Here is a 13,502-nt window from a genome sequence, read left to right as displayed (position 1 = left end):
TAAGATACGTGTTCTGCCCAGACACCTGAATTATTTTTCGAAAATTCAGTTTGAGAAACAGTATTCTGATTTCCAAGCCTGGAAATCACTCTCTGTGAGTTGCTGAAGCCATAAAACAATATTAACATTTTGATATTGGCAGTCCTGAATAGACCAATAATACTATTTATATCATACTTTTGCAGACGCACCCATTGAAGTAAACAATACCAAACAAACACGTGAAAAGTTATACTTAATACAGACCTGCAAATAAAGTTCTGTTTTCTTCTCTAATGTAAGAAAAATTTCTGACGCCATCACTTGGAACTTGGAGAGGCGTCGATCCATAACCTACGTGAGGTGCTTGGTGACTTAAAAACAAGAACAATGGCTGCAATTATATAAAAAGAAATTATAAGCTCGCAATACTGAGAATTTTTTAGCAACAATAAAAATAATGTAAAATGTTTAACGTAATCTGTGTGTCATCACAAAATACATGTCGATAACACACTGTTTCTCATTTAGTCGTAGTTGGGAACGATCTTTGCATGAGTATCTTAAACATGATTTCTTTTTCTTACCGTTGATTTATTATGGCGACGAATCAGTTCAATGGTTTTATTCGTGTAATAATAAGTCGAGTATTGTGGATTTTTTTCCCGGTAAATCTCATCACCAGATCTAAAGTCATGCCCAGTGTGAGGACCCTTAAAGTATGGAAAATAGTATTTGAATAGAAAAACTAGAATAGAGTGTAAGCAATAGACTAATAAGGCAATGACAATGTTCAACTTACTTTGCATGGTATTGCGATAGGTGGACATCCTACCGTCAATGTCTGGTTGAAGTAGTCCACGCAGGGGCTGTAAAATCCAAGAAATGTGTCGAATCCACGCCTCAATGGTACATACTTTTTATCGTAGTATCCGAGGTGCCACTGCAACAAGATTTTTGGTGTCACAGTTATTTTATAGTGAAGCTCAGAAGCATTGCTCCTCAAATTCAGTTCTCTGGAGTACTGGAATATTACGTGGTAAAATGACTGAAATACCAAAATGGTTACTATTTGATGGAGACCTCGAAGCACTCAAAAATCAACTTTGGCATGTTGCTTTGATAAGAACATAAAACGTACTAAACACCATATAATATTGCAATCAAAATCTGCAGTGCCATATCCAAAAGAATTGAAGTACCTTCTATCGCCACCAACTAAGAAAATAAGTTTGTAATTTTTATGTGCCTTTTATCTCCTACGACCTACCGGACAGCGTTTATCGTGTGGACTAAAAGAAATTGCAGGAGTCCTCCAACTTCTTAATAAAACATCGTACCTCTGAGTGTGTGTGCGTGTGTGTCTGTGTGTGTGTGCGCGTTAGTCATCAATTATTTGAATCACAATGTTGATAGTGTAAGGAGGGCTTAAAATGTTTGTATGTGCACGGGACACTGGGATTATGACTTTATGACATTTAGGGTGAAGCCCACCAGAGACACTCCAACGATGCTTTTATCCTCTTTATGTTATTACGTTATGAGTGAGACTCCAGGGAGTATCGTTATTCTTTCAAAATGTCGTTTTTACTTTTGGAGATAAAGAATACAGGAAAAAGATGTTCCACATCTGCACAAACAACAGAAAACACACCATCGTCAGAACCAGCAAACCGGCGTGTAGGTGAAACGTTCTAGACCACAGTAGTGCAGGCGCCGCAGGCTCAGTAGCCCTCGCGCGAGCGTTCCATTCGGGAATCGGGATGTCAGAACCAGTCGGAGCGTGTGGAGGACTCTAATTTCTGCGATTTTAATCTGCTGCTCTTGCCGTGTGTTACGCGCACCAATCAGTTTTGCGTCCTGTCTTTTGTGTTGGTGTGGACATCCATGCGCTCGACTGGACGAGTCCGTGCGTGGACGTAAACCGTTGTTCGCGGGGACGCGCTACTGACTTTACCCCGAGAACCTTCATAAGCCTAACGAACGAGCCGGACGGGCTTGCCGGCAATGCCGGCACAAGCTTCAATCTGAATGGCGGGCCAAAGGTAGAGTTAATGACTGCTACGGACGACCTCATATATGAGCTATACTATAGATGAACATGGGCTAGTCGTACCGTACGCGCCAGCATCTGCTCCCGCTCAAAACAACAAATGTCAAATGTCAATTCGTACAAACGAAAGCCGTTCGTAGAATTTGCGCCGAGCGACGTCGACGGGATTCATATTGTCACGAATGACAAGTGATGAGGCGATAATAACTGGAGAAACTAAACGTTTAATGGGGCGAACTTGTGCCCAAAACATAAAAAAGGAAACAGAATAAAGCAGAGCGTCGCGGGCGTCGAAGTCGGCGTGACAGCAGGGTCGAACGCTGGGGCGAAACTGATTGCGGCTCGCCACGCGGAGCCCCTTTTGTACCTGCGTGAGCTTCTGGGATGATCGGCGTAGAATGTTCGACGCGTACAACCATTCGGACCTCGAACAAGCAACACGATTCTCAAATTCACCAGAAAACTAAATCGCAGGAATAACAAAAGATGCCTCGCTCCCAGGAATCGAACCCTGGCTTTTTGCGTGGGAGGCAGGAACGATAACCGCTAGGCCACGCGCTTTTTTTTTTCTTTATTGACCGCTAGGCCACGCGCTTGCTGCCTACTTGGCCAGCTGCGCGGGCGGCATTACTCCCCCCTTTAAAAAGTGCATCGTCCCGATGCAACAAAAAACAAAGCAAACAAAAAGAACGGTCAACTGAAAAGTCATTTGGAACACATAAGGTCCACAGTCCTATCGAGCGTAGTACGGCTTCAGGCGCACGACGTGGACGACTTCAGGTCGCGGTGAGCAGCATGATGAAGTTCTTGTTCCGTCGGGCATCACCTCGTAATTCAGATCCCCGAGTCGACGAAGCACTTTGTAGGGTCCAAAGTGGCGCTTCAGGAGTTTCTCGCTGAGACCCCAGCGGCGAATCGGTGTCCACACCCACACCCTATCTCCGGGCTGGAAGTGGACGTCCCGACGACGAAGGTTGTAGCAGCCAGTGTCGATACGTTGTTGGGCTTGAATCCGGAGTCTGGCGAGCTGACAGACTTCTGCTCGTTGGGCAACCACCTGGGCATCGTCGCTTCCGTCGACAGCCGGTTCGTGGGGTAACATCGCGTCCAGCATTGTCGACACTTTGCGACCATGAACCGGTTGAAATGGTGTAACCCCGGTGGTCTCTTGCACTGCCGTGTTCTAGGCAAAGGTGACGTACGGCAACACCTCTTCCCATGTCTTGTGCTGCACGTCGACGTGCATGGAAATCATGTCGGCGATGGTCTTGTTGAGCCTTTCCGTCAGCCCGTTGGTCTGTGGGTGGTCCGCCGTGGTGCGACGATGGCTGGTGTGGCTGAGACGAAGCACCTGTTGTGTCAGCTGGGCCATGAACGAGGATCCACGGTCTGAGATCAGGACTTCGGGGGCGCCGTGCCGGAAGACAACGGACTCGATGAAAAACTTGGCGACTTCAGCAGCCGTACCTGATGGAAGGGCTTTCGTTTCGGCGTACCGCGTGAGATAATCTGTGGCGAGGATGATCCAGCGATTTCCTGACGTCGACGGCGGAAAAAGGCCAAGCAGATCTATTCCGATCTGCTGGAACGGTGCGGTCGGGGGAGGAATCGGCTGCAGGAAACCTGCCGGCTTCGTCGGCGGTATCTTACGTCGCTGGCACTCGTGGCACGACCGGGTGTAGAAGTGGACGGCTTTGGGAAGCTTTGGCCAGTAATACTTTTCTCGAATGCGGGCCAATGTTCGGCTGTAACCGAGGTGTCCGCACGTCGGGTCGTCGTGACATGCTTGAAAGATCTCCTCCCAAAGGTCGGTCGGGATTACCAGCAACCACGGTGTGTTGTTGTCCCCGAAGTTTTCTTTGTAGAGCACACCTTGTCGAATGGCGAAGGTCGGCACCACTCGTGAGAAGACACGTGGCACGGTACTCCTGCCCCCTTCCAGGTGCTCGATTAATGCGCGCAGCTCAGGATCGTCCCGTTGACGTCGTGACATGTCGTCGGTGTTCACTGCTCCTAGGAAGCACTTGTCGTCATTGTCGTCGCTGCAGCCGGAAGGGGTTTCGACAGGGGCTCTGGACAGACAGTCGGCGTCGCTGTGCTTGCGGCCTGACTTGTAGACCACGGTTATGTTGAACTCTTGTAGTCGGAGGCTTTATCGAGCGAGGCGTTGTGACGGGTCCTTAAGGTTCGCAAGCCAGCAAAGCGAGTGGTGGTTCGTCACGACGCGGAACGGGCTCCTGTACAAGTACGGACGAAACTTCGCGATTGCCCAGACGACCGCAAGGCATTCGTTTTCAGTCGTGGAGTAATTTCTCTCTCCCTTGGACAGTGTCCGACTTGCGTAGGCGATGACACGCTCGATGCCTTCTCGCGCTTGGACCAGTAGTGCGCCCAGTCCCGCGTTACTTGCGTCCGTGTGAATCTCAGTTTCCGCATCCTGATCGAAATGTCCAAGCACAGGAGGAGTCTAGAGTCGTCGTTTCAGCTCGTCGAATGCCTGCTGCTGCTCCTCGGCCCATTCAAACTTCTCAGCGTCTTTCGTGAGGTTTGTGAGCGGTGCGGAAATTTTAGCGAAATCCTGAACGAAGCGTCTATAGTAGGCGCAAAGTCCAAGGAATCTTCGCACGGCCTTCTTGTCTGACGGCGCTGGAAATGCCGCGACGGCGCGAGTCTTCTCGGTGTCTTGGCGGACACCTTTGTTACTAACCACGTGGCCTAGGAATTTCAGTTCATCATAGGCGAACCGGCACTTTGACAGTTTGAGTGTGAGTCCGGCGGACTGAATGGCTTAGAGAACAGCTCGGAGTTGTCGCAAGTGCTCACCGAAGTCGTCAAGGTAGACGAGACAGCTCTGCCACTTCAACCCTGCCAGTATCGTGTCCATGACACGCTGGAAATTAAGTTGCCGGCGCCGTGCATAGGCCGAAAGGCATCACCTTGAAATCGTACAAGCCATCCGGCGTGACGAAGGCTGTCTTCTCTCGGTCCCGTTCGTCGACTTTGATCTGCGAGTAGCCGCTCTTCAGGTCCATCGATGAAAGTTATCGAGAGTGGCGCAGCCGGTCTAGCGTGTCATCGATTCGGGGGAGTGGATGTCCCCCGAATCGGGGGAGATCCACTCCCCCGAATCGATGACACGCTTTCTTCGTTAGCGCGTTATGCTCCAGATAGTCCACGCAGAACCTAACCGCCGAATTCATAGATGTCACTCCGAGTCATGCCAAGTGAAGGGCGACCCTTCACTTACAGAAGGGCGGTTGAAGGGGCACTTCCACTTGAAGTGAGGTTTACCATTCTGAAATGGCACTTCGCTTTCACTCGAGCAAGTGAAGGGAGCCCTTCTACGGGATGCGTCCGGGAGCGAGAGTAGAAATGAAAATTTATATTTATACTTTGCGTAAGACCACAAAAGTAAGTTAATTCTTAGTGTGTTTACATAATTTGTGTTTATAAAGAAATATTAGCACATAACAAACATGTTGCGATTTCAGAAACGAACGTAGCTCGTGCATCTTCTTTCAAACTAAATTGGCCAGCAATATAGCCATCAATATCCATGCTGAATACATTCCAAGTCCTTCCGATATCCTTGTTCCAACGCCACTACCGCCGTTGCCTTTTCGTGTTTACTTGCCCTGCTGGTTTGTTCTTTTAAAGTTTTCATTTCCGTAGCGTGTAATGGATAAGGCCAAGGCACCCGCTGCGCGGTTCACAGAGATCGAAAAGGCAATACTGATGGAACTTGTAATGACGTACAAAAAAATCATCGAATGTAAAAAGACCGACGAATCGTCGTTAAACAAAAAAAGGCAACTTGGATTCGACTCTGCAACGAGTATAACTGCAACCACGGTGTATATCGACGGGACGTGAAACAGCTAAAAAAATGGTGGGAAAATGTGAAGGCCAAAGCGAAGAAGGACCATTCCAAAGAAAAAAACAAGGTCCACAAAACAGGCAAGTCTCTCGTTCAGGTTTCTCATCGCGCTGAAAGTGCCTCGGAATGAGCGATGGGTCACATTTGTAGCCCGAACTGTCGGTCACAAATTCGCCCTTGTTTCGAACTGTTGTTTCTGGAATACCTGTCATGGGGGATGGAGCGTGAACGTGCGCAGACAAGTCGGTTATGCAACCTAATGCTGTCAGTTGCATAACCTGACAATGGAGCAGCATGAACGGAACCGCAGCACGATATAATACTACCGTTAAATCAGTAATTCTACTTGCAGTTTTTGCGGCGGACATGTACAGTAGATCACAACTGACAACACCCAGATGCTCAATATTTCATTTCATTACGCATGGGGCAGAGGGGATGAACATTCCCTATCAGCAAATGCATGCCTATACATCGGGGTATATTTAAAAAGGAAAACAGATCTTAGATAACATTAGAACTTGGAGTGCCTAGATTGACTACTGTTTGCTCCTTTAGGAGGGGGGCCACCTGGCAAGCCAATGAGCGCCACCTCCGTGCTGGTTGGGGCGGTGGCCTCACACGTGTTCAACAGACAGGAAAATATGGAGGACAGCGATGGGGCACCCTATCTGCCCCCGGTCTGCAGCCTCCCAGTTCTCCGACTACTGCAGCCGATGCTGGACGGCGAGGAGGACCCTCTTGATGCCGACTTGGGTAGAATGCTTGAACCGTTTCCATGTCTTGACCTGTACTTTCTAAACTGGTACCTTTTCGTCTTTACCCACTGATCTTCTCATGGATATGCATGGATACGGTTATAGATCATAATGAGTCTGCCTTCAGAAATGTTTCACCTGGTGTTCCTCAGTAGTACATACTGGCACCCCTACGTTTTTTAATAATCATGAATGACCTTGCAGCAACCATCTCATCTAATATTAATCTTGTTGCAGATGACTGTGTCGTCAATAACAAAGTAAAAAGTGTGCATGACAACATTCAATTTCAAGATAATTTAGTAAAAATGAACAAATGGTGCGAACAGCATGTACATTACTTATGTACAAGGTAACATATATCATTGCAGGGCTGGGTTCCATACAGCTTCAAAACAGTACATGGCAACTACTGCAGACTAACAATGACCATACTCCCCTGACAAAGAAACAAACAGCACAGGGTATTAAAATAATCATAGCATGATTTCTGCCAAGAAATATCTATACCAAGCACTCCAAAAGGTGGAAACGGTTAGGTGATCTAGTGGCCTAGTTTATGGCACAGGTTCAAAATGGATGAAAACATTGTTACACATTAGATCAGCAGCAGAAAAAAAAAATCAAATACTTCAAATTGCAACTGCATGAAAAACAAAAATACAATCTCAAACTTATAAAAACCCTTTCTACTCTTCATGTATGTCCCATTGTTCACTTCATAACATCTACGTGTTCTTTCAATTGCAGAGGAGCCCGGTTCACCAGCTGGGCCTGCCTCAGACGTCGGTGCACCACTGTCACCAGCGGCTGCCTGCATCGCTGATAGACCTGCAGCAGCCCCAGCAGCTTGCCTGATTAGCCAGACATCTACTGCAGGGTCACCAGCTCCTACACCTGCGGCTGCTGCAGCGTGCAACAGTGGTAGTGCGGCAGCAGCTGTGGGCAGTGGTGCCCGCCAGGTCGGAGGACGTATGGCGCTGCTGGAAAGGAGCCTCGCAGAGGAAAACGATATGAGGATGGCCTTTGTCCAGCAGGAGCATGCCCTGCGCTGCAACTTCCTTGAACAGGACCACCGCGACGCACTCAGCAAGAGAGCTGCGCTGCATGAAATGGAAATTAAATTGCGCGAGGACGAGCTGAAAAAAAGAAATGCCATTCACGAAATGGAGATGAAGCTCCTGTGTATCAAGGAAAACATACTGCTGCAGGAGCTGAGCCAGAAGGCTGCACAATAAATCATGTTCAAACTGCTATGCCTGCTTTACTGATGGTTCACTTTTAAAGTCAAACTGAAGTATCACACACTTGGAAGTACGACTCCTCACCTTCATGGCCTGTGTGATGGGCCTCTTGAGCCTACGTGCAGCTCACGTAAAGCTCAGCAGAATGATGTTCTGCCGGATACGCAGACCCGAAGGAGAGTCCTCCGGGAGAATCGGTGGCAGGTGTGGCTGCCGCCGCCTTCTGGCATTCCGTGCCCTGGGACTTGGTGGCGGGGGTGGAGGAGGAGGTAGGGGCTCATTTCTTGCACGTCCCAGATTATGCAAAGCCGCACACGCGGTGATGATGCTGCATGAGTGGCGAGTCTTGTGCTGGAGCCGCATATCCAAACAGGGAAATCGTCTCTTCCAGACCCCAAAGGCCCTCTCGACGGAGTTCCTCGTTCGGATCTGGGCCTTGTTGTACCTAAATCAAATTATAAGGCATGTGATCGATTTTTAGGCATCTGGGAACATACTTGCAATCACTGTATTTTCTTTTTCAGTATGGAAATAACAGGTTGACATTCTTTTGTCGAGGTTAGATATGTTTTATTGACAACTTTTCGTGCACGCACGGCTTCATGATACTGTTGACATCTCATGGAAACTTTTTCGTTCTTGCGACATTTCGTCGACAAACGGTTTCTTCTGCTAGGTGGATTGAATTTAGTGGTCGCGGTCGTCAAATCTTATGATTTTTTTTTCATTTGCCTAATGCTGAAAAAGAAAAATTAGACTGAATTTACTTTTTAGTGAATGAACCACCGACGGCGGGGCAAGCTATGTCTTAAACAGACCACACGATCACACCTCGCTTTGCTCCGCTCTGCTAGGGGAAATGGTTCATTAGCGATGTGCGCGACCAAAAGCGCCGCTGCGGTCAGCTTTCGACGATTGGCCAAACCGTGGGCATATGAGCATTGTCAGATTGTCAGCTTTGACGGTGTTACTTTCGGATTGCAATGACTCCTAGCTTCCACTGTGCTTTTTAAACACACCACCGAAGTCGTCGTCGCACCTGATGGTAAGTAGACAGGATAACAACTGGTGACGTCACGTCGAGGCAAATCCCACTCGTGACGTCACGGATGGAAACCATAACAGGGCGCCATTGAAACATCTCGGTGCTAAAATAATCTCAAGTTCGAGCTTGCACCAAGCCTTGTCGAAACCGCCAAGGGTTCGGCAAGGTAGGAAAGAACATTGGATATCGGCGAAGTGATCTGTCCATGAAACGCTTGAAGAACTGTTTGTCACCGGCAATGACTGCCTGCTATTACAGACATTAGTGATCTTGTCAGTGCAGTACCAAAACAAATCTTATACTTCTGCCGATGATTTGGCTTACCTCCCTCCGGGACTATTTGCCGCTCCAGGGTTTGCGAGCGGCGTCATCAGGAAAGGGAGACAGGCATAGCCCATATCCCCCAGCAGGACGCCGGGCACTCTGCTCTCCTCGTAAAGGGCACGCGCACGACTGCCATCAAAGATGCGGCTGTCGTGCACAGATCCTGGCCAACTTGCCACAACATCAAAGAACTGTAGCTGTGGGCCGGTGATGGCCTGCAGGTATATAACATTGCATTAATACGGCAATTTGGGCCAGTTGGCTCATGCTCGAAAACAAGTGAAACAACTGCCCCCCCCCCCCCCCCCCCCCCCCCCCCGGGGCTGGCTACGTGCCTGTTGCCCGTAAATAACGTCGCATATGCAAGCTAGGTATAGGCTGTGCAATGGCTATTTCGAGCGGGCCCAGAGGTGTACAATAAGCAGCAACAACACAGCTGATGAAAGGGTTTCCCTATGTTTTACAATGATCGGGTTGAACAGCTGAAATCGTTTTGCGTGAGCATTACCCATGCTTCCCAGCCTGGCAGTTTAGTAGGCAAGCTACGTCAATAAAGGGGGTATAAGAAATATGAGCTCACCTGGACGTTCAGGGAGAAGACTCCTTTCCTATTGCGATAAACGTCCGCATCATCTCCGCCGGGGCTTCTGATGCGCACGTGGGTGCAGTCGATGCAACCCGTGACGCCAGGAAACTGCCCCATTGCGTAGAAGTCGCGCATAACGCCGTGGTACTCCGACGCAGCCGGGAAGTGCACCAGCCTTCGGAAGAGCACCCTCGCGATGAGCGTCGTCACCGTCCTCACTGTGCGGCAGACAGTCGGCTGGGAGACATGCACCAGGTCTCCCGCTACCATCTGGAAGGTCCCGGCGCCGTAAAAGCGAAGGGTGACCAGCAACTGGAGCAGGGGGGTGAGCGGCAGTCCTCGGTTGTCGCCGGTTTGCTGGAGAGGCAGCAGCGTCAGGAGTTCCCTCACCGTCGTCTTCGTAAAGCGATATCTCGCGAGGAACTGGCGGTCACTGTACAGCTCCATCGGGTTCAGGCGGTCCGATAGATTACGCCGCGGCACCGACGGACCGAGCGGGTACATAACGCCGAACACAAGGTCGCACGCACGAGTAGCGAACTCAAAAGACGCGATCCTGCGAGCGGCATCACTCCGATAACCCGGGTAACCCGCCATCTTTTGCGATGAAGGGAGGCTCGAGTGTAGTTGAAGGGCGGTGCCACCGCTCACTTGAATTTTTTCGAGAAAAGTCCGAGTGAAGTGCGAGGCGAGGGAGCGTTTCGAGTGAAGGGGGATTTATGAAACGTAATGACACCCACTCAAGGGCGTTGGAAGTTAAGTTCGAGTGAAGTGGGATCTATGAATTCGGCGGTAAGCGTTCCGTCCTCCCTCCTAACCAGCACGACTGGAGAGGCCCACGGACTGCTTGAAGGCTGGATTATGTCGTCGCTCAGCATTTCTTCCACTTGCTGTTGGATGACCTCCCGTTCTTTTATGTAGACTTGGTACGGCGATCGGTGCACAGGGAGTGCGTCGTCCTCGGTGACGATGCGATGCTTCGCAATTGTGGTTTGGCGCACCTTCATCGACGTCGCGAAGCAGTCGCTGTATTCGAGGAGGAGGTCAATCAGCTGTCGTCGTTTCGGGCCTGGAAGCTTCGGGTCGATGTCGAGCTGCGCTGGCGGCAAAATGTCTTGCTGAGGTGGCGATGATTTGTCAGCAATCGCGGCGATTTCGGCGGAGTTTTGAAGTTCCTCGACATGGCCCACAGCGGCACCTTTCGTGAGGTGTTGCCTTTCTTGTCGGAAGTTCGTCACGAGGACCACGGTGCGGCCATCCTGAAGTTTAGTCACTCCTCTAGCGACGCCGATTCCTCTCCCCAGGAGCAATTGTAGGTTGCCTTCCAAGACAACTTCGCCGCAGGTAGCTGTATCGGTCACGACGGGTACGACAACACTTGATCGCGGCGGCAGGTTCACGTGGTCGGCGGCGACTCAGACGGCGGCTGACGCTGTTTGGGCTTTCTCTAAAGGCGGAACAGGTTTCCGCAGCGTAAATCTATTTTCACCAAGGTCGATGACGGCGCCGTATTCACACAGAAAGTCCATGCCCAGAATGACGTCCCTGGCACAGTCTTGTAGAATGACGAATTTCAGAGGGCTCGTCTCACCGTGGATCTTCACGCGAGCGGTGCATCTCCCGACTGGTGTGAAGAGATGCCCTCCGGCGGGTCGTATTTGAGGTCCATAACGGCGTTGTCACTTTTCACAGGCGGCGAGAGAGCCTCCCCCTCAAGACTGAGTAGTCTGCCCCGGTGTCCACGAGTGCCGATGCGTCGAGGCCGTCGATAGCCACGTTTAGGCTGTTGGACACCGTTGCAGGGCCGTCGGTGCGATGCGGGCGTCGGGAGAGTGGGAGCGTTTTCGGCAACGTCACCTCCGGGCGTTGCCGCACTTAGTTTTCCCGGTGACGCAGGGGAGATAGGCTCTAGGCGGGGTCGTTACGCTGGGGGCGCTGAACGTCGTGGCGATGGGGAGCGGTCTTCACGGCGGAGAGACGACACTGGGGAGGGCGAGCGTCGGAGGTACTCCTTGATGTCGCGAGGGCGTTCGTCGTATCTTGGGCGCGGGTCGCTCGGGTGGAACCCGCGCAGCCCCAGTTGTCTATAGGGGCATCGACGGTAAATGTGGCCGGCTTCACCGCAGTGATAGCATAACGGGCGTCGATCGGCCGTCCTCCACACGTCGGTCTTTCGTGGCACGGCTTTTTCTGGGTGGGCGTGCGCTCGATCTTGCTGGCTTCGGGAAAACTGCAGCGCTGGACGTTCACGTCGGGGTGGTGCCGTGACCTGGCGGTGAGCTTGCGGCGGTCGTCGGGCATTGGCGGCGTAGGTCATTGTCGGTTCTTCGGGTGTGGCCACGGTGACAGGGGCATCTGGTAGGAACGCTCGCTGAACCTCGTCTCGGACGACCTCGGCAATGGAGATTAAGGCCGGGCGTTCAGAGAGAGAGAGAAACAACTTTATTGGAACACCACATCAAGAAGCCGCAGGATAGACGTTCAGCTACCGCGGCTTCCCAAAAAAAAATTGTGTTCCTGAAAAAAGAAGGAATGCAAGCGAGGTGGCTTTTCTCAGCAGTTGGCCGAAGCTTCTTAAACTCCTCCCGGACGATGTCGTGGATGTTGTCGCGGATGATGTCGCGAAGGCCGGGGATGCTAGGGCTGATGTCGTAGCCCGATGCAGAAGCAGCAGCGACGCTCGAGTGCCGATGGTAGTGGCTTGCGCTTGCGAGGAGGGCACATTCCATGTTCGTGGCCTCCGTGACGAAACCTTCGACGGTGGATGGGGGGTTGCGAACAAGACCTCCGAAGATGTCATCCTTCACACCTCGCATCGGGATCCGCAACTTTTTTTCGTCGGTGGCTTGAGGGTCGGTGTGAGCGACCAGGCGCAGAACATCCTCAACGAAACTGGTGATGGTCTTGTTTGCGCCCTGGGTCCTTATTCGAAGAAGGTCCTCGGCCATCTCCCGTCGATAGTGGTTGGTGAAAGTTCGTCTCAGCTCATTCTTGAAGGCGGTCCACGAGATCAACAAAGTCTCGCGATTCTCGAACCAGTGCCTGGCCGTTCCTTCGAGCACGAAGTAAAGATTCTGCAGGCGGTAGTCGTCTGCCCATTGGTTGCGCTGGGCCACCCGCTCGTACTGTTGAAGCCAGTCCTCGATGTCTTCATGAGGCTCACCGTGGAAGGACGCGGGCGTGCGAGGAGCGACGGGTAGGACAACGACGGGTGGAGCGGTCATGGTCGCGGTCTTTTTTTCTGGTTTCTGCGGCAGGCGTCCGAGTCCCGGTGGTTGGTCTTTGGCACGGCGGCTTGGTCGGACGTTGGCGTCTTCTGCGAAGGGTTGCCTTCCGGGGCTGAGCACTTCACTTGGCCGGGATGTCTTCGTAGGTGTACGCTTTACCGGGCATAGAAAGCGATACCCCGCACCTTCATCAAAATGTCACGAATGAAAAGTGATGACGCGATAATAACTGGAAAAACTAAACGTTTAATGGGGCGAACTTGTGCCCAAAACATAAAAAAGGAGAAAAATAAAGCAGAGCGTCGCGGGCGTCAAAGTCGGCGTTACAGCAGAGTCGAACGCTGGGGCGAAACTGACTGCGGCTCGTCACACGGAGCCCCTTATGTACCTGCGTGAGCTTCTGGAATGA

At 51.1% G+C, this 13,502-nt stretch overlaps 3 protein-coding genes across 3 annotated transcripts in view; 1 reads left to right on the top strand and 2 right to left on the bottom strand.

Moving 5' to 3' along the window:
- LOC115312639 (arylsulfatase B-like) overlaps positions 1–13,502 on the bottom strand; it is a 45,526-nt gene that overhangs the window by 15,794 nt on the left and 16,230 nt on the right. The window contains exons 4-6 of the mRNA XM_042288521.1: positions 815–922; positions 567–692; positions 247–373 (exon numbers count right to left, since the gene is read on the bottom strand). Of these exons, the coding sequence (XP_042144455.1) occupies positions 247–373; positions 567–692; positions 815–922 (361 nt within the window). The remainder of the gene's footprint in view (positions 1–246; positions 374–566; positions 693–814; positions 923–13,502) is intronic.
- On the top strand, positions 6,391–7,987 carry LOC120843160. Its single transcript, XM_040214406.3, has 2 exons — positions 6,391–6,665; positions 7,418–7,987. The coding sequence occupies exons 1-2, from the start codon at positions 6,491–6,493 to the stop codon at positions 7,903–7,905; spliced, it is 663 nt and encodes a 220-aa protein (XP_040070340.1). The 5' UTR covers positions 6,391–6,490; the 3' UTR covers positions 7,906–7,987.
- On the bottom strand, positions 7,658–10,651 carry LOC121047345 (putative nuclease HARBI1). Its single transcript, XM_042287697.1, has 4 exons — positions 9,861–10,651; positions 9,281–9,495; positions 7,996–8,356; positions 7,658–7,770 (listed from the first exon to the last, which is right to left on the bottom strand). The coding sequence occupies exons 1-3, from the start codon at positions 10,461–10,463 to the stop codon at positions 8,038–8,040; spliced, it is 1,137 nt and encodes a 378-aa protein (XP_042143631.1). The 5' UTR covers positions 10,464–10,651; the 3' UTR covers positions 7,658–7,770; positions 7,996–8,037.

Source organism: Ixodes scapularis, unplaced genomic scaffold, assembly GCF_016920785.2.
Source record: "Ixodes scapularis isolate PalLabHiFi unplaced genomic scaffold, ASM1692078v2 PGA_scaffold10__122_contigs__length_95168666, whole genome shotgun sequence".
NCBI lineage: Eukaryota > Metazoa > Arthropoda > Arachnida > Ixodida > Ixodidae > Ixodes > Ixodes scapularis.
The sequence above is the reverse complement of the archived record's forward strand: the minus strand, read 5'-3'. Positions and strand labels throughout refer to the sequence as shown.

Bases quoted from the DNA above. Each gene is read 5' to 3' on its own strand.
- LOC120843160 (XM_040214406.3), top strand. From the start codon at position 6,491: ATGAGCGCCACCTCCGTGCTGGTTGGGGCGGTGGCCTCACACGTGTTC. The intron at 6,666-7,417 runs GTAGAATGCTTG...TTTCAATTGCAG, and splicing joins CCCTCTTGATGCCGACTTGG to AGGAGCCCGGTTCACCAGCT.
- LOC121047345 (XM_042287697.1), bottom strand. From the start codon at position 10,463: ATGGCGGGTTACCCGGGTTATCGGAGTGATGCCGCTCGCAGGATCGCG. The intron at 9,496-9,860 runs GTGAGCTCATAT...ATATACCTGCAG, and splicing joins TCTTCTCCCTGAACGTCCAG to GCCATCACCGGCCCACAGCT. The intron at 8,357-9,280 runs GTAAGCCAAATC...AATTTGATTTAG, and splicing joins GCAAATAGTCCCGGAGGGAG to GTACAACAAGGCCCAGATCC.